Below are 26,746 nucleotides of genomic sequence, written 5' to 3' on the forward strand. Positions count from 1 at the left end.
TTCTGACTTACTTCACTCTGTATGACAGACTCTAGGTGCAACCACCTGACTACAAATAACTCAGCTTCATTTCTTTTTATGGCCGAGTAATATTCCATTGTATATATGTGCCACATCTTCTTTATCCATTCATCTGTTGATGGACACTTAGGTTGCTTCCATGTCCTGGCTATTGTAAATAGTGCTGCAGTGGTGCCATGTTAAAGGGCAGGGTGGTGGCTGCAGTATTCTCAGCATGGAGGGTGCAGGTGGAGGGCTCCCCACCAGGGCGTCCGGAGGGGAAGGAGGCTCCTCTACTGAGGCGTCCAGGAGGGGGCAGCAGGGGGGCGGCCTGGAGGAGGAAGGAGCGGAGAGCCGACCCGCCGTTCCTGGAAAGCACGTTCTGAGCAGGATGAGGAGGTGTTCACTTAAACTGACCTGGAGGGAGGGCTGGCAGGGAAAGGACTGGAAGGATCTGGAAGAATGTGCAAACCCTGAAACCAAGAGGGGAGTGGGCTGAGAAGGGGGTCCAGGGCGTGGAGGCTGGATGAGGGGGCGAGGAGCATTCGTTCAGCCAGTACTGATGGGGTGCTTATTATCCGCCATGCACTGGGGATCCGTGAGTGAGCCAGACAGATGCGGGCCGCTGCCTGCAAGGAGCTCACAGGCTGCTCAGGGGAGGAGAGCTCAAAAGACGGGGGTCCTTGTTCAGGAGAAGGATAATCTTCCAGAGCAACCCGGTGATGCATGCAGTGCAATGTCCAGAGTGGAGGGTGGCGGAGGCGGGTTCTGTGTCCAGGTAGCAAAGTGATGGTCTAGCAGCTGCATCTGGGAGCCGGAGTGCCATCTCCTGGCATACATGTTGCCTGGGCTGTGAGACTGGTGACCGTCGCCCTTTGAGAAGGCTGCAGACCTCCCCGTAGTGAGCGGGTAGAGCTGCGCTGGTGAGGTCGAGGGTGTGGGGTGGGTTTCCAGGGCACTGGGAGGAAGTTCAGGAGGCAAGGCAGGGCGCGGGTAACTGCCCGTCCGGGTAATAGGGGCTCTCCAGAAGCACTACGACCCTTTGCTCCTTGTCCTCTGGGTGACCGGAGCTTTGGTGACAAGGAACAAAGAAGGAATGAGGGCGGTCAGCTGGGCCGCCCTCTCACCCACGATCTAGCCCAAGTGCCCCCGCCATCCCTGCCAGCATCTGCCGGCCTCTGTGGCCCTCGCCTCTTGGGTTTGGCGGGGCCCCGCTCACCCAGTGTTCTGAGGCAACGGGACTAGGTACGTCTTATGCTTGTTACAGTGAAGCAATTACAAATGGCCCTTCCACGTATTTACTTCGCCTTTCTGCAGATCCACTAGGAGACCTCAGGACTTAGTGAACACTTTGCACCATTAGCAGCCAGAAATGAGGACGGGAAAGCCAGGGGCTAGTTTATGGGCGTTGACTGTGAAATTAAAGCAAAGTAATACTAACAGGTCAGGCAGTAAAAGTGCATCAAGAAGGCCAGCTTTCACACGCTGGGCTCGGGCATGAAGAAGCACAGGTGATAAGTGTTGACCAACCAAGCATTTGCTCACTGGTAGTATATATATTTTAAAAACACTGAGAATCACAAAATGCGTGTTTACTGTTTATGTAGTACTCAGTGTAAATAGTTTAAGTGTTTTGATATACCACCACAGGAATAGCTGCCAGCAAGTGGTTTCAAAGGTACTCATGCATACAAAGTCCACTTAAAATCCTTTCTGTCCACCCAAAGCTCAGCAAAAGGAATTCACAATCTTGATAAACCAGATTTGCGTGTATGCGTGCGCGTGTGCGGGTTTTTTCAGTGGAGAAAAGTTATGTCAGCTAAGCTGGGTTTTAGACGACGGCTTTGGAGTCAGAATAGTTAGCCAAACAGCCTCCATTCAGCTTGACCCCTCACCACCTGACGATTACACACACCCCGGAGACCCCCTGGCTCTTTATAGTCAAAAAACTGTCGCTATCAGAAGTGGGCGAGCATATTCTAGAGATTTTTCCACGCACAAAGATCTAGCAATTGGTCTCACTTCTGACCCCAGACACTCCACTCGAGTTCTCTTTTCCTGAGCTGTGTTGCCTCGTTTTTCATTCTTACTACAGTGTCAGGCTCATGTTACCCATATTTGCAGTAACTCCTCTACACTTTGAGCAGGTATGGATTGCCAGTGAACTTCCAGGCGGTTCTCCTCCAGCCTCACAAGAAGTCATCCACCAAACGTTTAAGAGAGGTTCTGAACTCCGTCTTCAGACATCTGGATGAAGTCGCAGCCGCAAGTAGATTGGATGTAGGTATATTATCCAGAAAGAGCTGCCCTTCTACAGTAAGGTCAGCCTCTCCACATGGGAGGTACTTTCCAAAAGTGGCACCTGCCAGACTGCTAGGAAAATCGACACTTCACAAATGTGAAAGTTTGACAAGAGGCTGTGTGTGTGTGTTTGGGGTAGTGGGCGGACTGTGGGGCAGAAAATAACAGTCAGTGCCTAGAGAGCTTTCCCCAAACAGAAAAGTAGAACAAGAAACGAGTTTATGCGCTTGGAACGTGACCGTGTCTTTTGTAGGCATCCGTGGAGATCCCTGGATTGCAGCTGAGCAACCAAGACTACTTTCCTTATGTCTATTTCCACATCGACCTTGGTCTCCTTGACTAGAAAAGATGAGCCGGCACCGCTAAACTTGCATATTTGTGCAAATTACCACAGACGCTTCTTTCCTTTAGCCAGAGAAGAGTTTAAGTATCCTACAGAATTTCAATTTTTAGAGAAATTGCTCACAAAAATTAGTTACAGTTGTATTTATTTTTTTTAAGTTACAATAAAGAAATGTTCTCAATCCTTTGAATTGTCTCTTCATTTACATTCTAACATAATTCAAAACTTCACTTTTCTGAATGTTTTACATAAACGGGGACTTCCTATAAATTGCTAACCTGCCGCTTATTTCACGTCTTGAATGGACATTTTGTGAGGGTTTAATAATAGCGTATTAAAAACCTTGGGCTAACTGTATAACCAGCTGTATACCCTAGTAGTCGCTGGTGATGGCCCAGAGACAGAATAGCGGGTGTGGAATGCAGTTCTCACTTGACAAACCATTGTTTTTCATCCTTCTACATAAGCTCGCTTTACGTTTCACACTTAAGAGTTGAAACTCAGCCTTGCAGGACACGTGTAAAATCTGTGTGGTGGCAGGCATCCCGACGGTGTCATGTGAACCGCAGGTTTATAGGGAGGAGAGACATCAAGGTCATCCCTTCATAATACTAACTTACTGAATTTACGACGTGGACACTAATTTCATACATTTATTGGCATTGTCCAAAATAGTTTTATTCTTTAATGGAAAAAAGCCATTAATATTCAAAGGAAAGGATCACATTAAAAAACCTGTAGGTAAGAAACAGCCTCCAAGAGCATTCAAGCAGCAGTCAGAGGGGGGGGAAAAACGCTTCAACAGCCCATCGGTTTTCTTCAAAATATTACTTGACAGAATACAACCCAATTCACCGGCTATGACAATTCACAGAATTTTTCACTGTTTTCTTGAGACGCAAAAGTTCACCGTTGCAGTGTTTTCAAATGACCAATCAGTGTTACTTCTTGGTTAAAAAGGCCACTGGTAGATTCATCTGATTGGAAAGAATGTTCCTTCACTGCTGGAAAATCCGCTCCCAAGAAAAGACGACTGGAGTCGGTACGGCGCCTCTCATAACTCATCTTTCTCCAGGTCGTCGAGCTCCACGTCACTCAGGTCAATGTCGTCTTCCACGGGAAGCTGTAAAACAGAAAAGCACCATCAGGCCCTGCAGGGTCTATGCAGAACCACAGACAGGGCGACCCTGGAAGTCTGACGTGTCATTTTACAGAGCGCTGAATTTCCAGAGATGCACTGGTCACAAGTTTCTCCCCAGTCCAGCTCCTGCTTTTAACTTTGCCTATTATTATATAGATAGAAAACTAACAGCTAGTTAACTGGTCCTTTTGAGGGGGGTGGGCAGAAGAGTACCAGAATAAACGCTAATTTCAAAGCTATAATTCTGTACTTCTCTCAAAGTTAATGAATTCTAGGTTAAATGTTCACTTTACAGGTAACAGTCAGGAAAGCAACCTCACTGAAATTTATCTCGGTTGTCTCTGTCACGAATATCTATGCCATGTAGCACTCTGTAACAGGGAGGATGGGATGAAGGGTCTTGAGACAAAGAACACCCCGAAAGGCCCATGAGGTTGATCCTTCAGGTTTATGCTCACGTCGGGGCTTAGGTCTGACGGAAAGGTCTTGTTTGCAAGTGGCAAAGATGTGCAGGGATGGGGAAAGTAAGGGGCCGGACCAAAGCCCCGACAGCGAGTCCTGTTCACACACGGCTCGGTCCCGGGACTCACCTCGCCGTCCTTGCCGTCCCAGGGCTCTCTGGTGCTGATGGCAGGGAAAGCCCCACCTCCTACGGGTGCTGTAGATCCACGCCCGAAAGACAGCTCCCTTAGGGGAGAACGAGCAGAGCACGCTGTTAGCGGTGGGCTGCTGATGCGGACGAAGAAACAACTTTTCGAAAACGGCCGTTTCCCTACTCCCTGCTACAACGTGCACACAGGCCTGCCTCACCTCCCTCTCCGGAAAAGCACTGCATGAACAGTACTGTCCTTTCAACCAGGGACATCAATGCAACCAGGTAACGATATGATGACACTCCTGACTAAGGCCTTGGCAGTACGTAAAGCCAGGTACTACCGATAATTAAAAAAAAACAGCAAACATATCTTGGTAAAATGTAACAAGTATGTAAAAACGATCAAAGTTGACCCAGAACATGGTCTAGACCAACACTAACGCTTGATTAACAAAATTCCACACTAACTTTATTTATTTTAAAATTTTGTGTGTGTGTGTGTGGTACGCGGGCCTCTCACTGTTGTGGCCTCTCCCGTTGCGGAGCACAGGCTCTGGACGCGCAGGCTCAGCGGCCATGGCTCACGGGCCCAGCCGCTCCGCGGCACGTGGGATCTTCCCGGACCGGGGCGCGAACCCGTGTCCCCTGCGTCGGCAGGCGGACTCTCAACCGCTGCGCCACCAGGGAAGCCCCCCACACTAACTTTAGAAAGGCTTTTTGAAAGATGGTACCTTAAAACTGAAATCCTTTTCTCAGATTTCTAACAGGAAGCAGAGGCACTTAGAACCAGCCCACAGGCACCACAGGCCTCAATGCTCTATAGGTGATGGTGGCAATTTTCACACACGTCAAGCTTTCAGACAGAAGAGTTGTACCACGAAACAGTGTGTTAGGTTTTGACTGTGGCAGGTATTGATCAACATTTCCCTGGGAGGGCGTAGAGGCGATCACCAGACTGTGAGCAAGGCTTCTTTACAAAAGGAGCCTCCAAACATCCCCGGTGAAGGGCGCTTAGAATCAGGAGTTCGGGATTAACATTTACACACCACTATGTACGAAACAGATAAACAACAAGGTCCTACTGTACAGCACAGGGAACTATACACAATATCTTGTAATGACCTATGACGGAAAAAAGAATTGGAAAAAGAATACATATATAGGTATATAAATATATGCTTAACTGAATCACTTTGCTGTACACTTGAAACTAACACATTTGTAAATTAATTATACTTCGATTAAAAAAAAAGAATATGGGTGAAAGAAAAACAAACAGGATATCAAGTTTCCTGTATGTGTCTGACAATAGTTACTTTGCATGGTGGGAAAACCAGGTAATTTTATCCATTGCTTTTGGCTACTTCGCATATTTTACAATGTGTATCAGTGGTTCTGAAATTGAGGGCAATTTTTGCCCCCAGCGGACAATTTGGCAATGTCTGAAGACATTTTTGATCGTCACAACTCAAAAATCACTGAGTGCGTGCGCGCGCGCGCTGCTGGCATCCGGGGGTAGAGGCCAGGGATGCTACTAAACACCCTACAATGCACGGGATGAACGACTACCTGGCCCAGAATGTTGAGAGTGCCCACGCTGAGCAACCTGGATGTACACGTGCCAGTTACACTCAGAAAACAGGATTATAAATATGTAAAAAGCCACTTTACCACCATTCCATGAACTGTGCTGTACGGGTAGAACAGAGGTATTCAGCACAGTAAGTCAGACTTGTGTCACACGCAGGCTACTACCTCCGCCAGAATGGCTCAATTTACTAGGGAAAGGCACAGGACAATCCAGGCTCTGTCTGGTTTATGTGGGAAATACAAACCCACGCATACAATAAAGTCAGCGGTTCTACTTCTTACTAGTTTTATGTCCTTAATCAGGTTATTTATTATCTCCGGACATCAGCCTCTAGCTTCCTACTTAATGATGTCAGTGGCAAAAGCAAACAGACTAGAGGAAAGATGCCAAACCTTCAAAAAGGAACAAAACCTTGAGGGCACAGAGTTCAATCATCATTTAAAAAAAAAACAAAAAAGGTTTTTAAACTGCTCAATTACACACTTGCCCTCTGGCTCCATCTTCCTTTTAGGCTAAATGCTAACAAATCTCTCTTCTAACTAAGAAAGCCTGGAGAAGCATGGCCACCGCCTTCAAACTGAAGGGCCAAGAACGCATATACTCGGTTGGCCAGAAAGTTCGCTTGACATCCTATGGAAAAACGTGAAGGAACTTTCTGGCCAAGCCAACATATGACTCAAGCCCTTTTTCACTTCTGGGGGCATATGCACAATTATATACTTACCTTTTCTGGCTGCTACTCCAACAGAACAAAACATGACGTTTTTGGGGGGTTTTTTTGGCCACACTGTGCAGCTTGTAGGATCTCAGTTCCCCGACCAGGGATTGAACCCAGGCCATGGCAGTGAAAGCCCTAACCACTAGACCACCAGGGAACTCTCATAACATGACATTCTTAAGGAAAGATGCAGAAACCACTAACGTCACCTTGGGTTGACCACAGTGTTCAATTGCTGCCCCTACATTTATAAATTGTTAGTTTAGCTTCACTGTTACCATTAACGTCTATGGGTCGTTTGACAACCTGCGTATACACACTGATGGTTTCTGTCCTTGGTTTTCCAATAGCCACGCAGAACGTGGCAGGTGTGGGGTTTTTCAAGAACGTACGCTGGTGCCTCTCGCCACCAAGCAGATGTATCTGCCTGCTCTCTGCCAGGCCCCACCCCGGCCAGCTGGAAGCAGTCTCCTCACTAGTGACACGCTCCATACAAGTTCAGTCTTCTTAGAAAAGAAGACTCACACGTGGCTAGAAACAAGCGTACTGCCACGTTTTGTTTCCTTCCTACTCGTTACCGCAGACTTTTCTCCACTGGTAATCTGAGGTTTTCTGTTAACTCCAAGACACAAAGTTTGAGAACCAGTGACCTGTATGATCTCAAGCAAAAGTAACTGTCTCAAGTTTACAACATGCTATTGTTCCTGGAAGCATTTCCCCCCTCTGTACTTCATGTGAGTCCAGAGGCTTAATCTCAAGGTTACCTACTACTCTCCTACGTTCCTCTCAGGTTTTCTAGATTGGACTTAGCTCTTGAAAAAGGATGAGGCACACGTGATGAGTAGTCTTCCTGCCAATGTCCCTGAGGGTAGGGGTGCCTTTCCTAACTGAAACTGTTCCAGAGACAAGAAGTCAACCGTTCATTCATAAATATTTACAAGAGCTTATTACCAGCCAGGCTCTACAGTGGTGACTAGGGGTAAAGTTTTGTGTAAAAGAGTCAACCTCTGTGGAACTCACAGCTAATAGGGAAGAGGCATTAGTCAAATTACCACAAATCTAAGAAAAAGTATGGGTTAACATTTTGTACTTGCCTAAATGATGACTAAGTCAGTTTCAGGATGAGGTGAACAACAGGGCAGCTTAGCGAGCTGTGTAAATTGGGTTTTGAGTTTGAGAACCTATCATATTGTTTGCACGTTTTGGAGTCGCTTCAGTAAGTGCACTCATTTTCAAATAACTAATTCTAAATCCAGTGCCCAGGGGTGGAAACTCTATCCCCTGAAGTCCGGGGTACAAAGCATCCTAGGGCGGGAGCGGGTGAGACGGGACTGCTTGTAGCCCACATGAGACCTTATGAGAATGAGGACAAGCCCAATGCCAAGTGCACAGAAGGGCAAGGTGGCCCGAGAGGAGGGATGTGCTAGCATCACTCCCTAAGCAGAAGACTTCCATGGCACAGGAAGATGACTCCAAAGCTCTAATTTATAAATGTTAATTCTCCGAAATGTGAAATACTCAACCATTCCATGTATTGCCTAGTCTATATAAATCTAGCTTGGAACCAATTACCACAATAGAACCAAACAAAGAAGACAAAACAAAAACAACTCAAAGAAGCAAGAAATTACCTGAGAAACTCATTAATGCCTTGCTCACTGAACGATCCCTTCAGAAGAGCAAATTTCATCTTGCGTGCGTTAATAGCTGCCATGGCGGGGTACCCAAACCCTCCAATCCCCAGAGCATTCTCAAGTTCAGACTGGGCTCCGGCTTCTGTCCACAGCCACCTAGAAAAGCAGATTGGTTTTTAGGGCAAAGATCCCTTTTGAGTTAGTCAGAACCTAACTAACAAAGAACAAAAGATTACGCATCCTTTGAATGAAATAGGTGAAAAAATAAATGAAAAATTAAAGATCAGTTTTTACAATAATGTGTTCTAGATGTGCTCTAAAGTAACGACAGTTCCTCTCCTACGCTCCCTAGACCCTAACCCCAGAAGTCCCCCAAATGGACCGGTCTATCTATAGGACTGTTTTCCCCCTCAGTGCCCAAAATACCGTCCAACAAACCTGATGAATTTTCTCTGTTACCTGAAATCCTACCAACATCGTTTGGGTTATTAAGCACATTCTTTAGCAGTGTAACAACTTCTTTTTAAAAGTTAAGGATATGCCATTATTTAATACATATCAAAATGCTCAACCACATCTCTTCCCTTGGGACTTCCCGGGCTGTCCGATCCCTGGTCGGGGTAAGATCCCGCATGCCCCACAGTGAGGCCAAAAAAAAAAAAAAGGAGAAAACCCTCAAAAAACAAACCAAAAAACCTCTTCCGTCCACTCGTACAAGGGAGAAGAATAAGGAACTTGGGCACGCAGCCTTCTGCAGGCGCACAGTAAACGTCTGCTGGGCTACCGGAGGCGGCGCGAGGCCACTGCGAGAGGGACCGCAGCGGGTACGGACGACATGGAGCACAAAGATCATTAACACGACGGAAACAGAGACGAGCTCTGTTTTAAACATTTGCCTGCGTCCGGCCCTCACTCAGAAGAGGGTAAAGAAACACACCTCTGCTTCTGCTTTCTTTATCTAGCCTTCAAGGCTGTGCTAGAATTGAGCTCTGTCACTAATGGCGTTTTTGCCTGCTAGCCTGGAACCCAAGCACCATCAGAACACGAGTCCTCTAAGAAAAAGTGTGCTATAAATAAGAGTCCTGCATGACTTCATTTCCTCCTAGGTGGTTATTTTTATATCCTAAATAAAAAAACATGCCAAAGTGAGCACAGGAACAGAGCCTACAGAAAACACAGAGGGAGCCGCTTTTGCGCAGCACTACACTCTCCCGCCCGGACGACACTGAGACGGTTCGATAACTTACCCCCATATTTTCTTTTTGTATTTGTCTGCCAACTTCAGAAGAACTTCCAAATAAGAATTTCTGCCTGCAGCTCCTGATGTAAATGGACAAAAAAATTTTAAGGTAAAAATAAAGGAATGGGTAAAATCAATCTGTTAATTAAGTGTTCTCGGAGCAAGGAACACAGAACAACGAATGGAAAGCGGTACGCCATACCTGTATCAAGAATATGGGGCAGCACAGCCACGACACAGAGCTGGTGCTCGTCACACGTCTTCTTGGCGATGTCCTCGTTGAGGATCTGCGGGGCGCAGAAGACAAGGGTGGTGGAAGGCCACGTGACATAAAACCCAGAGGTAAGCTTGCGTGAGCACCGTCACCCTCGTTAAGGGCGAAGCGATTCAAGAGCTAGATAACGCTCTTCCCAAATAGCACTTCCGTGTGCATGACAGAACCACCACGAGAACGTTCTGTGAAGATTTCTGCTCTTATCCCTCAGCCATCTATCCGCGGTGGTGGTGAGGCATTTGTATATACACATGGTCAGAATACCTGGGCGTAGCCTGGCTACGACATTTAGTCGTTTAGACAGATAAAAAAGACACACTTGCACGTATTATATATTTACATGAATTTGAGGCTCTCTGTGCCTGTGTCCCCATATTTAAGTTGGAGATTAAAAACAGTATCTACCTCTAAGTGTTCACAGGAGAATTAAATGAGAAAAATCCACATAAAAGTACCAGAACAGTGCTTGTCACATGGTCTGGTGCTCAATAAATGTTAGCTATTGTTTTGAGAATGATAAATGAAAGAATGGATTCGTTCTATTTTTAAGACGCTAAGGTACACTTTTGCTCACAGTGTGATTATTTTGGTACTAAAACTTATGAGAGGCAGCCATTTTCAGACCAGTTTTCCCCATCTGAAAGTACAAAAACACTCTAAAGAGAGCATTTTAAAAGAGAAGAGAAAGAGCTTATTTGAAAAGACAGCAAGTTAGTACTGCTTTAATATCCTCTATCATCAGGCTGGAAAAGCTTCCCTCACTACAAGTGATTGAAGAGGTTTAATTACCTCAAGGAGCTCCGGAGGCGGAGCGTTATCGGAAAACAAGTCAAGGGCCCGGGAAACGATGTCGGATCTCGTCCGCCCCCCATCATAATCCACAGGAGACTCGCCTTTCTGAAATATCTTGATTGTAGGAAATCCCCTAATCTATTAAAAAATATCAGAGTACAAATCAAGTTACCATTTCATAAGAAATAAGATCTCTATGGTTTCTAAAACTACCTTATAGGTAATTTAATGTAACAAAAATATTCCCTAGCCTGCCTGCATCGATGTGTAAGGGACAGCACACAGAGGTCTGTTAATCAGGGGGTTTTAACAGTCTCACTGCCAGGCTTAGCCGAATCTTATTCAAACCCTGGATATATACTTAACACAGTCTATGTGCTCTAGAACAAATGAACCAACTTCAAAAGCTGTACGAATAACCTGCGAAAGCTTGGGCTCACATTAAACACACAGGTAGTGCAATACTGAAAACAAAACAAACAAAACTAAAATACCCCCAACAGTCTTGAGTGTCAGATTTACTTGTTGCAACAGTAAAATGATTTAATTTCGTCATTACAAAATGGCTAGCCTCCCCTCTCCCATGTCCTAGAGAGCCCAGGAGTACTAGATGGTATATAGCAGGTGAAAACACAGGGCATCTCACAAAGACATCAGCCTTGTAAGCACACGCACCTCGTATCGGCTGGCTAGAACCTGGTTAATGGTGGCGTCCACAGCTGCGAGTTTCACTTTTCCTTTCGTTTGCTCTTTTACCTCTGTAGCCGCCGCAGCCCATTCTGGCTCTAGACTGTAGAAAAATACCTGCGCTTTAAAAGTGTATTTTAACCGTAAGCACAAATGCTTTAATTGGTGTGTGCATTTCTGCCCAATCCGGTTAAATCACACTTGGGAAACACTCTGTGTGTTGCTTTACGAAAGGCATGATGCCCCCTTCACATTCACTTCCTGGTCCTTTGTCCACCACGCCTCCCAAATCTGGATGCCAGCTCCCTGTTAATCACTGAAAACATGACAGAGGAAACACTCGGCCCGAATGCCGATGTTTAACATTCATTCAGAGCCGGAGCTTTTGGGGAGAAGATCCTGGAGGTGACCTATGACCTGGTTCAGCTCTTTCAAAGTGAGCCACGTGGACAGACTAAAAGCACCTGACTTAAAAAGTACTGGGTACAAAGCACTTACTTTTTGCAGTGTCCACACCAAGGAGCGTAAAACTCAACCATCCAAACATCTTCACTGTCAAGAACACTCTTATCAAAGGTGTCGTCTGTCAGCTCAATCACATCCTTCTTACTTGAACTGTCACTTCTACCCTGTCATTTGTGACATGAAACCTTAAGTTACAACTTGGCCAAAAAGAACACTAATCCTATTCTAAACATATGTATAACAATAATCAGTTCTACAACTTAAAGTTTTGAGTTCTTCTTTCAACTGAAAACTATTTTACTCAGATTGGGGACATTCCTTAATATTATTCTTTTTACTTGGCAAACAGTATTTATTTTCAAACAATTAGCAGTACATACACTCAGTGTAATATGGAATGTGTATCTGAACTCCACCCCCCGCTGCTATCTTCATTAAGAGAAACCTCAGCATGGCTCAAAGAACCACCTTAATAACACCATTCTAATTCAGAACAGCGCTGGTTCATCCCAGGACATCCAGTTAGTACCTCTTCATGAAGTCCCTACCACTTAAGAAAGCTAAAAATAACATTTAACCCTTTTATCTTTTCAAAGAATTTTCTTCAGTACTAAACCTACAAAGCAGTCAGAATCAATATAACGCTTTCTGCTGCCTGGGCCAAAAGCCACGGGGGTAGGAAAGACAACTGTGCTCATTAAATGTCTGAGTTTGAAATAAAAGGCAAAATCATGAAATCTCTGGCAAGCTCTGAGTCTGTATAAAGAAGCTAGTCTTACTGGCCTCCTAAAAGAGTGAAGGGCCGTGTTTACATATGCAAGCAGACCTCGGAGAGACTGCGGGCTCGGTTCCAGACTACTGCAATGAAGTGAGGGTCGCGATAAAGCAACTCACGTGAATGTTTTGGTTTCCTGGTGCACATAAAGGTTATGTTTACACTATACTGTAGTCTATTAGGTGTGCAATAGCATTATAGCTAAAAGACAAGGACCATACAATAATTAAAAAATACTTCAGTGCTGAAAAATGCTAACCCTTATCTGAGCCTCTAGCAAGTCATAATCTTTTTGTAATAGTAACACCAAAGATCACCGATCAAGATCACCATAAATATAATGAAAAACTTTGAAATATTGCAAGAATCACCAAAACGTGACCCAGTGAGCAAATGCTGCTGGAAAAATGGCACCAAGAGGCTTGCTCGACGCAAGGTTGCCACAAACCTTCACTTTGTGAAAAATGCAATGATCTGAGAAGTGCAATACGACGAGGTGTGCCTGTGTGTACCAGCAAGAATTCAATGCCTTTTCGCAAGAACATAACTACACCATGGTTAAACATCACATTTCATACACAGGAACCTATAATACCAATCCAGAGAACAGGAATCTTCTTCCCTGTCCATTTAGGTAAAGATGCCCAGGGATTTCAGCCTGATTGCCACAGACACGGGCCAAGAGGTCATCCAAATTTCATCCACGTTTGCCTAAAGTTGACCTGGAGGAGAGCTGGTCTCCCTCTCTCCACTTTGGAACTACAAACGCCATGGAAGCCAGAATCCAACTCCCAGGGCCTGGGGCTCTTCCTCCCACTGTAGGCCAAACTCTTGGACCTCGGCCCTGGGCCAAGGAAGCCATCTCGGGGCGTGGTTCCTGGCCCGCGGCTGTGGCGGATGCCCTAGGACTGGCTACAGCGCCAGTGGTTCTGAGGGGCCGCACGAGCAGGCTGGGTGTCTGACTCCCTTTCGGAGTCGCTTGACTCAACCTCCTATTATTTTTTAACTGCAAGTCCACCAATTTAAAACATTTTAAGAAATAATTATCATCTACGCGGAGTTTACAGTCAGGCTTCAAAATCATGCCACATTAACAACTGACATTATACACAGCCTTACTTGTTTTCCAGAACTATATCCACCACTCCTGCCCCCAAGGCGGTCCTTTACGAGCTGGCGCAGAGCACTGAGAGCAGCGTCTACGATGGCTTCACCGGTTCTGCCACCTACATACGGGAAGACAACAGGCCATAGCTGAGCGGGGGCGGGCGGGCTGGGAGCCTGCACCTGATGCTACCTGAAGACTTGAACCTTTACATACCTGTCAGCTTCATCTGATGTTCAAACAGACCTAACACCAAGTGTATCTTTAAGACAGAGCCAGTTTCTTCCAGAATGTATTTCCTGCTAGACTTTACGCTGGGAAAACGAAATCCTCTTCTTCAGTGTTAGGTTATTAGTGTGAACAAGGACATTCTGTTCACCCATAAATACCATCTACTATTGAGAACAGTTCACAAATGTTTACTGAATGTATAACATGTACACAGATGAAAAAGAAGGTTGTCCAGTTAAGAGAGCAGGGAAAATTTCTAAACACAAAGTACCAAATGAGGCAAATGGAAAAACTATTTCTATGAGATAATAAGTAGGATACGAGGGGTCCGAAGCTAAGAAACTGGAAAGCAATCCACTGTTCTCTACCTTGCTTAAAACACTTATTTTGGGCTTTTAGGTTCTGTAGCTGAACTTACTCCTAATATAGGAAGTAACAAGCCCCGTATTAAAGATAGTGACAATAGCCTTTGGAAGTTTACCAAAAACGTTGTGCTCAAGAAGAAGTCAGGGGGGCTTCCCTGGTGGCGCAGTGGTTGCGCGTCCGCCTGCCGATGCAGGGGAACCGGGTTCGCGCCCCGGTCTGGGAGGATCCCACGTGCCGCGGAGCGGCTGGGCCCGTGAGCCGTGGCCGCTGGGCCTGCGCGTCCGGAGCCTGTGCTCCGCAATGGGAGAGGCCACAGCAGTGAGAGGCCCGCGTACCACAAAAAAAAAAAAAAAAAAAAAGAAGTCAGGGGACTATTAACTGACTCAGAAGAATACGGATAATATATGCCTTGAGACTATCTTCAGAGTTTAAAGGCAAAACTAACAAAATCTTTTTAGAAAGTTTCTTCTTTCTTCTCCTTTTTTTTTTGGTGCGTGGGCCTCTCACTGTTGTGGCCTCTCCCATTGCAGAGCACAGGCTCCGGACGCGCAGGCTCAGCGGCCACGGTTCACGGGCCCAGCCGCTCCGCGGCATGTGGGATCCTCCCGGACCGGGGCACGAACCCGTGTCCCCTGCATCGGCAGGTGGACTCTCAACCACTGCGCCACCAGGGAAGCCCCTCTTCTCCTTTTTTAAAAATAGAGTTTTCTAATCAAACTGCCCAGGAAGAGAGAAAAACTTCTGAGAGCGCTTCAGATTTGACATTAGAAAGAAAATACAGAACAGCAGCATTCGGAGTGTGTTCAGATCATCCTGTACTACATCCTGGCTGAGATTACCAAGCATGTCACTCCCTAAGACAGAAAGGCAAGACCTCAACATAAAAACACCCTTCTGCTCCTTATCTACTGCAGACACCTCCGCTTTCTGAACCAGTGCCCCTTCCACCACCCATCTCCACCTGGAAATATATCAAATCAAGAAAAACACTAGGGGGACTTCCCTGGTGGCACAGTGGTTAAGAATCCACCTGCCAATGCAAGGGACATGGGTTTGATCTCTGGTCCAGGAAGATCCCACATGCCACGGGGCAACTAAGCCCGTGCACAACTACTGAGCCTGCACTCTAGAGCCTGCGAGCCACAACTACCGAGCCCACGTGCCCTAACTACTGAAGCCCGCGCGCCTAGAGCCCGTGCTCTGCAACAAGAGAAGCCACCGCGGTGAGAAGCCCGCGCACCGCAACGAAGAGTAGCCCCCGCTTGCTGCAACTAGAGAGAGCCCGCGCACAGCAAAGAAGACCCAATGCAGCCAAATACATAAATTAAATATTTTTTAAAGTGAAAATATTAAAAATAAATAAATAAATACACTAGGGAAAAAGACAGAGAGGGTTTTCTCACTCTAGACCAAGGGTGAGCAAACTGTTCCTGCAAAAGACCAGACAGTAATTACTTTCGTCTTTGCAGGCCATACTGCTGCGGCCACTCAATTCTGCTGTTTTCGTGTGAAAGTAGGCATAGACCATATGAATGAACAAGCGTGACTGTCTTTTGAAAAACTTCATTTACAAAACAAGCAGCAGGCCAAACGCTAACCCCTGCTCTAAACAATCCATTTTTACAACTTAGCAAAATGAACAAATTATATTCCAAAGCAGAAAAGCAGGTGGTTAGTCAGAAAATGAAACTGATCATTTTATGGAACTTTAGAGCTGGGGAGTCTAGGAGAAATGATGTGTCTAAGGCCTCATCTCCAAGTATTTTGACCCCCATCTTGGTGAGGTACCAACCACACCGACATTTACCAAGTTACATGCTTTACATGTACTATTTCAGTGAAACTTCCAGTAGCCTAAAATAGGTTTTCACATCCCCATTTTACAACCAAGAAGCAGATCCGGAGAGATAAGGTATTCTGTTTAGCCAGCAGTTAAACCCAGGCCAGGTTGTCTTCAAAGCTCACTCCCTAGTTTCTCTGCTCCCTTCACATTCCCTTTTCTGAGAATGTTTTCTCAATCCACTGGATACAATGCAGGACACCAAGTACAGATAAGACAACAGTCACTTTGTTTTTATCGTGATGCTGCTTCTCCTCCCCCTCCAACCTTGAAAACTTGTTCTTCTCACATAAAGCAAAACCTAGGATTTCAGACTCTAAGTTTAGTCACTTATATGCCCCTTGTAACAAAATCTTTTTAAAAAAAAGATCAAACGAGCCATAATTTAAACTTTAAATACATTACGCCCAATACTTCTATTGGACCCTGGATATGGCTCAACTTAGCAATTCTGACTGTCTTAAATATGATGCTCTGTTTGTGACATCTTAAATAACAGGCGATTCTGTAAAAGAACAGGGAGTCTGAGCCAAAATCCTCTCCCCACTTGCCTCAGTGACTCATAGCAGATACAATTTCCCACTGTCTATAAAATGGAGAACTTGTGGTACTTCTTTATTATCAATAGTTTAAAAGACTAAATAATAGCTTTACTATTCAGATACTGTACATGTTTACAAGGCACAAAGATTCATGGGCAAAATACTCCATAGTAACAGCAACAGTTTAAACTGACTTTCAAATTACAGGACTCTTCTTTTTCCACGCTGATATGCTAGACCCGCCCCACAGTGAAGGGACGAGCAATCAGAGCAAGAAGACACTTGCAGATCTTTTCAAATACTAAGTAATTACAGAAACTTATTAAATATTAAGTAACTATAAAATATCCAGTAACTAGTATTTTTTAAAGACTGTAATGAAAAAGAGGGAAGCACAAAACATCATTACTCTACCATTGCTAAGCCCGTGTGGGCCTAACCTAGTATAAACAATAATAAAAAAACTTTTACCTGTTTGACACATATTTAATCTTTAGAGCAACCCAGAAGAGGTAGGAATTACTCTATAGCATTTGACAGATAAGGAAATTCAGTCACGAAGAGGGCGAGAAACCTGCAGGTAGCAGGGCCAACAGGTTATAGAATCCCGGGTTCTCTATTTTCTACCTACCTGCTCAAATTAAAATTCCAACCAAGGGAATGAAGTAATTAGGAAAAGTCCTTACCCTGATAATCTTCTGGTTGGTTTTTATTAGATCCAAAAATCTTAATGGTAGGAAATCCCTGAACACCATATTGACCTCCCAGGGACTGATGTTTGTCTGCGTCAACTGCACCAACTTTTACAACATCCTGTGGAAACATAAAAGAAATATCTATTTTTCTTTCAACCAGAGCAGATTCCCCAAGAACCCATCATCTGACGAGGTAGACTCAGAGACAAGATAATAAAGGGCCAGGCTCCATTTGCCGACAGAATCAAGGAGCACTGTAGCCTGGGAAACCATATCCCTAAACGGAAGCCGGGCCACGTGCAGCAAGTCAGCCCGCGAGGAAACCGTGCAGCTCCCAGCATTAGCACGACTCAGCGTAACTATGCCACCTAACTGGGAAACAGACGTAACAAAGGGAGACCAGATAACAATTAGAATGTACAGAATCCCTTTGCTCCCTACATAATTTTGGCACCAGAACAAGAGTACTGGGCTTCAATATGCAAATTAACTTCCTATTGTACATTAAGCCCACTTACTTAATTAAACTTATTTTCACACACACACAAGTGAACGTGGACATCTCAGAAACTCACTTTTAATGCGGTCGCTACTTTCTTCCATTCTGGTGTTAACCTTTGGCAGTGGCCACACCTTTCAGGGGATGAAAACACAAAGAAGGCAACAGTTCAGTCTTTTGATTCCCAATTCAAGAAACGTTCACCAACAGTCTACTGAGTGACATGCACCGAGGGTGGGAACCTGCAGGGAGAACAGCACTAAAAAAACATGATCGGTGACCTGAAGGAACTCACTGTCCTGATTTTACTATGATCCTCTTTCATATCATAATAAAAAAGCTTCCAAATTACTGCTGAGTTAAAGTGTATTTAAAGAGTTTAAACAAACACTATCATTCATAACTCTCTCCCTGAGTGGAAACGTTAGTGTTTATCTGGTCAAATGTGCCTCACGTGTGGTCCCAGTTGTACGGCTTAGCAAAGTGCAGGTTCTTGGGCCCCAAGAAGCCCGAGTTCCTAGAGAAGGGGTTCAGGAACCTGTATTTTAATAAGTTCTACTAGTGATTCTTAAATCTATTAAGGTTTGATAGTCCCTGATCTAGTCCAAACTTTTCATTTGATAGATGAGGCAACTGTTTTAGAGTCTAGATCTCCAGTGCCTAAATCTCAACGTTCCTTGGCTCCCACAAGCAGCTTGTAGAGGTAAAAATGCACATGTAGTCCCAATTTAGTATGGCTAACAAGTGAAAAGCACTTGATACCGCAAGGTGGTGATAAAAGAACACGAATGAGTGACAGAGACAGAGTCACATGAACACAAGGAAAAATAATCTTAATCTTTTAGGTACCAGTACTTGAAAAGAATTATGGTGAAATATCACACAGAAAACTGCTTTTAAACATTATATATACAGAAATCTGTTATGTTTATACCAGTCCTCGAGGTTATAGGTAGCTGTATTATTTTCATCATTGTATAATACCCATTGTATGACGACAGCATAGCTAGTTTATCTATACAGGTGACTTTTTCCCTTTTTAAACAAAGTAAATTTTCTTCTAATTAGGTCTCTAAGGACCTAATGAGCCAATGCCACATGCCAGCACATGATGAGCACTCTTCATACAGGATTTCACTTAATCAGCACAACCACCCTGGCAAGCAGGCTTTGTCATTTTCACTTTACAGATGATGAAACAGAGCCTGAGAAGTTAAGAAACCCTCCCAATACCACCCAGTGACAAAGCTGCCTGACAGGTCTTCCTGGCTCCAGATCCCACATCCTTAATCACTGTGTAACATCACCTTTCATAGGGGCTTAAGCTTAATCCAATATTTTATTTTATTTTATTTATTTATTTTTGGCTGCGTCGGTCTTCACTGCTGTGCACAGGCTTTCTCTAGTTGCGGCGAGCGGGGGCTGCTCTTCGTTGTGGTGCACTGGCTTCGCACCGCCGTGGCCTCTCTTGCTGCGGAGCATAGGCTCCAGGTGTGCAGGCTTCAGCAGTTGTGGCTCGTGGGCTCCGGAGCGCAGGCTCAGTAGCTGTGGCGCACGGGCTTAGTTGCTCCGCGGCATGTGGGATCTTCCCGGACCAGGGCTTGAACCCGTGTCACCTGCGTTGGCAAGTGGATTCTTAACCACTGCGCCACCAGGGAAGTCCAATCCAATATTTTAAAAGACAGGATCTTTCAGCAAAACGTCCTGAAATGCTGATCCTACATACTACATATACAGTATGTTTTGCTATTTAGGTGAGCTACTTAGAAGTCCAGGAGTCAAAATTTTACAGGACTTTGTGCCTTTTTAATTTCAATTTATTCTAATGAAATAAGGACTCAAATCAGAGATTGTCAGAGTATATACCCCCTTCAATTCCAATGTGAAGCAATGTAAAGACAGATCAAAATGCCACAAATATAAATAAAGCAGCACACCCTGTAACTCAAGGGTTCTTCAACTGGGGTCTATGAATCCCCAAAGGACTGGGAGATAAAAATTGAGGGGCTCTGTGAACTTTGATGGGGAAAGAAAAAATCCTCTATTTTCATTAACCTGTAATTGAAATTTAGGATTTCCTTCAGTTATAAACATTAACAACATATCACAGTTGGTTATTTGTGACTCTGTCACAAATAAAATCACAGCTGTTTTCTTATCACCACTACAGTTGTTGCAGGTATCTTTAAACATCATTTATGTTCATCACTGTTTCAGAATTATGGTAGCTGTTAGATGTTGGTATTTACATTCCAGTAAATGAGTACTACGTAATCCTATCAAGATTTATTTTGATATTTTAATAATGTTATTCCAATATTTTAGGTTTCCTTTGTGATCCTATAGCCTTTATTTTATACATGTGTACTTGCTGGTTTTTTGTTTGTTTTCATTAAAGGTTTTAACTCCATAAACAATACTGTGTTTTGACTGCACAGATGACCCTTGAATAACATGGGGGTTAGAAGTGCTGACCCTCTGCAGTGGAAAATCCGCACGGAACTCTACAGTCAGGCCCCCCCTGGATCATGGATTCAACCAGCAGTGGACTGTGTAACACTGTAGTACAAATTTGCTGGAGAAAAAAAAAAAATCCACATATAAGTGGACTTGCGCAGTTCACACCTGTGCTGCTCAAGGGTCAGCTGTATGAAACTGGGCACTATTAATTTCAATGGTAATTACAAGTTTGTTTTTCCCCCCACCCAGAAATAGATGTAAGGCAAGAGAAGAGCTTTTAAATCAACCCAAATTTTCTAATTACATATTTTTGGAAGCAACCCTCTTCAAGAAACAAAACGGAATCAACCACTGGTTCTTCCCTTTCCTTTGCCCGATATTCTCTCTGCATAAAATCAATTTCCCTTCCATCTTCACCCCGCTTACCTCATCAAAAAGATGTATCTTTCTAAAATTATACGGGTTTTTTCCTTCCTTCTTGCAACTATTAGCTACTTCCACCATTTTTTTGGTCATTGGCTCAATCTCTGCACCCTTTAACAGACTCAACCAACAGTTTCCCTCTGCTCTACCTCTTTTATTTATTTATATTTTGCCATTATGAGATCTATTCTTATTAGTATTACACGGATGTGTCCTCTACCTCTTTTAAACAATCAGTAAACTAGGTAAACGAGATGGCCGAATAAAACTACATTTTTATGTAGTATTTTTCTTAATTTTATAAAGTACCATAAATAACTGACAACTATTTTATAATACTTACCATGGAGCATAGAATTCTACAAGCCACAAACTATCACTCTGAATAACTTCTCGGTTGAAGTTTGATGGAGTTAATTCGATTACATCATCACTAGACGAATATAGACCATTAACTGCTATAAAGAGGGTACAGCTCATCAGACCTGGAGTAACAACAAAAAGCACACCATCAACATCAGGGTTCATGCTCTGACAGGGAACCTGGGCCACCAAAGTCCTTTTCAACTGACCAAGGCCCTTCACAGAGGAGAGCCTGGGTCAGCTCTCTCCTAACCCCCTTCTCCCCAACTCCCACCCCCAGCCTGGCTGCTGTTGGAGCCCCTGGAATTTTACTCCCCTCGGTGCAGCGCGGAACAAGGGAACAGACAGCCCACACCCTCATCTCTTGAGCTGCCTTGGGACCAGATTTAAACACTCTTCTTAGTGCTCTTCCTATACTAACACCTTCATTCTGTACAACCACACTGTATGAGGCGGTACTATTACCACCGTTTTATGGGCAAGGGCATTGGAAAATGGGGAAGTTACATCTAGCTCTGTGACCCTGGATAATCCACATGGTATTTCTTGTGTTATTCAGTTGCAGTATTAGCACGCTATCTTTATTAAAGCTTATTGATGGGAAAAATAATTATTTGCCTCCCCTACTAGACTGTGACTCTCTTACGGGCAATGACTGTTTTTTAAGTATTTTTCTTTCTACTAACACTATCCAAGGCACATCATCAGGCACTCAGTGTTGCAGGATGAGCTCCGAAAGAATGTCCATGTGAACAGTGTTATAAAGGAAGGATAGTGAGTCTGTATTATTTTATTTTATTTTATTTTATTTTTTTGAGTCTGTATTATTAATAGCATAGTTTAGCCACACTGTGGACTGAGAGTATTTTTGTTGCTACTCGGGGAACTTACATGCAGATTATAACAATTACATAGAAAAACAAGTTCTGAACTAATATTTTAAAAACCCAAGTTTTCTGAACTGGTAATATCAGAATTTTACTTCCTTTAAATTTGTCTCTGTATGTATACACAGACACACAACATAAATTATATGTTATATATGAAATTTTATAAAATATATAATTTGTTTTATAACTGCATTGTCTAATATCTCCAGAATAATGCTAAATAACAGAACGTTTTTTACTTTAATAGGTATATGTTCCCATTTGCTAGCTTTTGGGTTGAAACAGATAAACTTAATGATATTAAAGAAATTTCTATTACTTTCTTTTCAGCATCTATGAAGATGACCATATAATTTCCTTCTTTTAATCTCCTGATGCAAAGAATTATAAGAGACTCACCTGTCTTCTAGGAAAGCATGTGTGTATATGCCATCTTAGTTTCACATGCTTACTTTGTAAACAGAATTTGGAAGATCTCAAACGGAACTTTTTGAACAACCCAATGGTAAACTTCTTCTGCAATAAGTGTATACTGGTGTTAATTGTTCTCTTGCTAAATCTTCCATCTTACACTTACAAGGCACTTTGAAATCACTTTCAAATGCACTGGATCCACCTGATTTTTCACAGCACTACTAACGAGAAGTGGGAATCACCCCTGTTTTGTAAATAAGGAAACAAGGGCAGATAGAGAGCAAGCGGCCCATCTGTGGTCACACATATAACTGGTAGAGCAGCTCCCTGACTTCTACTTCCAAGCTCTACCCATTAAACCATGTTGTCTTTTTAGTGTTCCAGATAAAAATGTTCAGTATGCCATGGGCATAACAGAATAACAATTACACTGTTCGAGAACACTGCATTTGAATGATAGACATGACTAGTATTGCAGGAACTTAACTGTGGACCTTACTAAGGGTGATGTGAAGCCACTAAAGGGTTATCATGCAGGGGGTATGATCAGATTTGCTTTCTATAAAGAGCATTCTGGCTGCAATATGGACAGTGGATGGAGGATTATCAGGAGAGTGGTTTCACATAAACCAGAGGAAAGACGGAATGAGCAACAGTAACAAAGGCTACTGGGAGGTAAAGTAGGAACGACTGCAAACTGTCCACTGGATATAATGACAGGGAGGTCACTGGGGTCCCGGGCAGTTGAGGTACAGTAGTGAAAGTAAGCAGCAGTCAGGCTGCACAAGGCTGGAGAGCAGGAGGGGACAAGCTGGTGAAAATCATACACTAACTCTTTAATTAAACAAGTTTCTTAGAAAGAGCAGGAGACAGGAAGAAAATGGGGGATAGAAGGAAGTTTTCTTTTTAAAGATGGGAGTGAGCTGAGCACAAAGTGAAGAAATATGTGGAGGGAGAGGCTAAAGTACAGGGAATATTGTAACAAAATGCCTGAATTAGGAGGCTGGGAGGGAACCCAGAGTCAGTGAGGGGGGTAGCTTGCAACTGAATGACCTCGTCTTCCATTTCAAGAGGTGGGAAAGGGTGTGGATGGAGGTCAAGCCAAACAAAGTGAGGCTCCCTTGATAACTGCTGTGCAACATGGCAGCCGCTGGCCACACATGGCTACCCCAAACTGAGGTGTGCTGTAGGTGTAAAAAGCACACCAAATCGCAAAGACTTGGCAGGGGAAAAAAGTAAATTATCTCATTAATATTTCTGATATTGATTTCCTCTTGAGATGATATTTTAGAAATACTGGATAAATAAATATATATTAAAATTAATCTCACCTACTTTTTTTGTCTTTTTAAATGTGGCTACTAGAAAATTAAAAATTACATACAAATTTGGCATTATATTTCTATTGGATGGTGCTGCTTTATCTCTTCACTGCTGCAGAAAAGATTACAGAGTTTGACATATTTAATAAAGCAAGTAAATCAAGAACCTAAGCAGAGACAGTCCTAATTCTGAGTAAGCTTGAGAGTAAGACTGGTCTTAGAAAATCCTCTATGGAGATCTACTACATTTAAAGATGTTTATCTTCTTTAAAAAAAAAAATCCGTATGAATTATTAGTTTTTCAATATACTGAGCTCCTTGTGAAAGTTTCGAAAATGAGAAAAGCAAAGAAAGAAAAACTATCAACAGTCCCACCACAATGAACTATTAATATTTTGGTGGGTACTCTTAACTAACATATCTCTACACTACACAGAGGCCTAAAAATTTATATAAATGTGATCTTACTACATACATTCCCTTCTGTAACCTTTTTTCACTCAAAATAAATTACATTTTCTACGTAAGTACCCAGTGCCCCCCATGTAACCATTTTTAATGGCTGTATCATGTTCCTAATCCACTACTGACATAATTTGATGGTCTCCATTTTTTTCTATTAACAGGCCAATGTTAAAAATTCTAATACTTCTTCCCTCCTCAAATAAACATGATTATTTCAGAGAAAATCTTACAAGGGGAATGGGGTATGGCTCACATTTTGATATATGTATCTGTCCAACTACTCTCCAAAAACTGACATCTTAACTAAGAATAACACTTACACAGCACTACGTACCATTAGCTCATTTACTCTATGTGGTGTGTACCATCATGCCCATTTTTAGCACAGGACATGGAGACCAGAAAAGGTAACTTGCCGAAGGCCACATAATTAGAAAGAGTACCTTGTTATGCAACCCCAAATTTTAACCAAAGGACTGGAGCCTACAGAAGTATAACCCCAGGAGGGGCATTCTATGGCCTGTGGCAGGAGAATTACCTTCTTTCCCTTCTCATGCCAACCAGGGACAGCAATAAAGAATGTACTCTCCTCCTCATGCTGTGTCAAACAGGCAGGAGTCATCAAAGGATGAACCATGACTGTTTACCTCAGGAATGTGCCTCCTTTCTGTACGAAGATGGTCATGCCTAATGCACTCAGTAGAACATGAACTTGAGCTTTTTTCTCCCCTAGTAAGGAGGCTGGACTTTTCTTACTTGTCTATAAAGTGGCCTGGCTCTCACAGGAGCACTCCCTCCTTATAAATGGCCGTCAATGGAAATGTCTTGATAAAGGTTCAAGACCTAAGTTCCTTAAAAGGCAGCAGGACCTAGTAGGGTTACAAGGAAATCAAACATGCTGCTCAGAAAAGCATCAGAAGACGTACAAACGCCAACAGCAGAAAAGCAGTCAGTAACTACACCGACAAAACCCCTCAGCCCACTTAAGATGATAAAGTAGGTCAAGGCTGACCAAACTGTTCTGTTTCTAAAATTCACATGGCCATTCCACTCGCCGATAACGAGCACCGACGGGAAACGGGAACATCCAAGGGTCTAGAATCTATGTGAGCAGAGTCTGTGGCCTCCCATGATTCCTCCAGGGCAGTTAAGGATGTTATAAATCCACATCACTAACATCTCTGTCCCACACCTGCTAGCAAGAGTACATGGTCCCAAAGCACTCATCCAGAAACCAAGAGGGCGCCCCAAAAGGCTGACTACATTTATTATACTAATGAATTAATTGTAAGAATCCTACACTCTTTCACAGCCCTGTCTGAATTCACTCGCAGGCAACTAATCAGAAACTAAGCTCTTTCCCCCTCATCTATTCTCTCTACGGTAATACGGCAAATATTTCTATCTTGTTTACTCTCTTTAGACATATATAAACTCCTAATCCTGAGAACAACCCTATTGAGTACTAGCCCAGAGTGGTTAAGTAACTAGCTCCCAGTCACACAGCCAGGAGATGCGCGGGGCGGGGGGGACGACGGAGGGCTGGGACTCAAACCCTGCTATCTGGATCCACAGTGTTCAGGTATCCACTGTCAGAGCACCTTGGCTGGGACCAAGGGGAGCCCAGGAAGGAACGGGATCCTCAACCTCACTACTGTAGTCTCTAAAACTGACATTTACATAAGTCCAGAAAGTCTGGGTTCAATTTGGTTGTTAGAAGTGCTCTTGCATGGTAACACCCGCTTAGGAAGGTACTGTTGCCTTTTAAGGAAACTATCCTGATTTATTTCAGGACCGGATTTTGATAGTTCAGGTTTTTTAGAAGTGGGAATTCCATAAAACAGGTGGCGAGGACAACTTTCAGTGTGAGGAGCCCGTGACTCTCCCGTACACACTCGAGGCCCAGAACAAGGTCCCCCTTCTAGGTAGCCCCCCAGTACCCAACCTCGGCCAGGGATCAGCCATAGCCGGTCTCAGGGCTCAAAGGCAGCTCCCGGCCTTCGCTCACACCCGGCCCGCCCGACGCCGCCCCTTCACCGGAGCCCGGCACCGGCCACTCGGCCCCAGGCTCGGAGCTGTCCCAGGCGCCCTGGGTTCGAGCCCGGCCTCGGGGCTCCCGCCTCCGGCCGCGCTCGCGCACATGCTCCTCCCAGGTGGGAGGAAGTCGCCCCCGCCAAGGGCGCCCTCACCTCCCCACGCGCCCCGCACTTCTGCCCGAGGGCCCGCGCAGGGGGCTCCGGCCAAGAGCAGCCCCAGCCCCCGGAGCTCCCCCACCGCCCGAGGGGCTTCCCCTACTGCGTCCTCCGCGTGGGCCGGGCCAGCGACCCTCCCCGCCAGCGCGGGCCCGGCTAAGGCCACGCACCCGCTCGCTCCCCCGTCCGCGGCCTGCCCTGGGGGTTCCCGGTCTCCCAGGCTGCCCCTCCACCCCCCCGGACGAAGAGGCCTGCGCCTACCAAGCACCAGGCGAGCCATGCCGAGGGCCGGGGCCACAGCGTAGTCCTGCCACCGCCTCCCCTCCGCCGTACCGCGTCCCCGCCACCCCACGTCCAGTCCTCGGCCCGCGAGGTAAACGCGG

The 26,746-nt window shown here is 44.5% G+C and overlaps 2 protein-coding genes across 4 annotated transcripts in view; one reads left to right on the forward strand and one right to left on the reverse strand.

Annotated features, from left to right (window-relative positions):
* Window positions 1–2,827, forward strand: part of ATP6V1C2 (ATPase H+ transporting V1 subunit C2) — a 55,683-nt gene extending 52,856 nt beyond the window's left edge. For both annotated transcript variants that reach the window (XM_024118590.2, XM_028496556.2), the window contains 2 exons: window positions 2,148–2,280; window positions 2,555–2,827. In XM_024118590.2, the coding sequence (XP_023974358.1) occupies window positions 2,148–2,280; window positions 2,555–2,644 (223 nt within the window). In that variant the 3' untranslated portion in view covers window positions 2,645–2,827. The remainder of the gene's footprint in view (window positions 1–2,147; window positions 2,281–2,554) is intronic.
* A 446-nt stretch (window positions 2,828–3,273) lies between these two features.
* On the reverse strand, window positions 3,274–26,746 carry PDIA6 (protein disulfide isomerase family A member 6). Of its 2 annotated transcripts, XM_024118592.1 has the most exons (13): window positions 26,625–26,746; window positions 21,061–21,202; window positions 17,911–17,968; window positions 17,327–17,453; window positions 13,676–13,782; window positions 11,815–11,945; window positions 11,305–11,419; window positions 10,627–10,767; window positions 9,766–9,850; window positions 9,571–9,643; window positions 8,321–8,479; window positions 4,376–4,472; window positions 3,274–3,767 (listed from the first exon to the last, which is right to left on the reverse strand). In XM_024118592.1, the coding sequence occupies exons 1-13, from the start codon at window positions 26,641–26,643 to the stop codon at window positions 3,699–3,701; spliced, it is 1,323 nt and encodes a 440-aa protein (XP_023974360.1). In that variant the 5' UTR covers window positions 26,644–26,746; the 3' UTR covers window positions 3,274–3,698. The 2 variants fall into 2 exon arrangements, with proteins under 2 accessions (XP_023974360.1, XP_023974359.1); XM_024118591.3 differs by lacking the exon at window positions 4,376–4,472 and having other exon boundaries at window positions 26,625–26,658.

Source organism: Physeter macrocephalus, chromosome 12 (assembly GCF_002837175.3).
Source record: "Physeter macrocephalus isolate SW-GA chromosome 12, ASM283717v5, whole genome shotgun sequence".
Classification (NCBI taxonomy): domain Eukaryota; kingdom Metazoa; phylum Chordata; class Mammalia; order Artiodactyla; family Physeteridae; genus Physeter; species Physeter macrocephalus.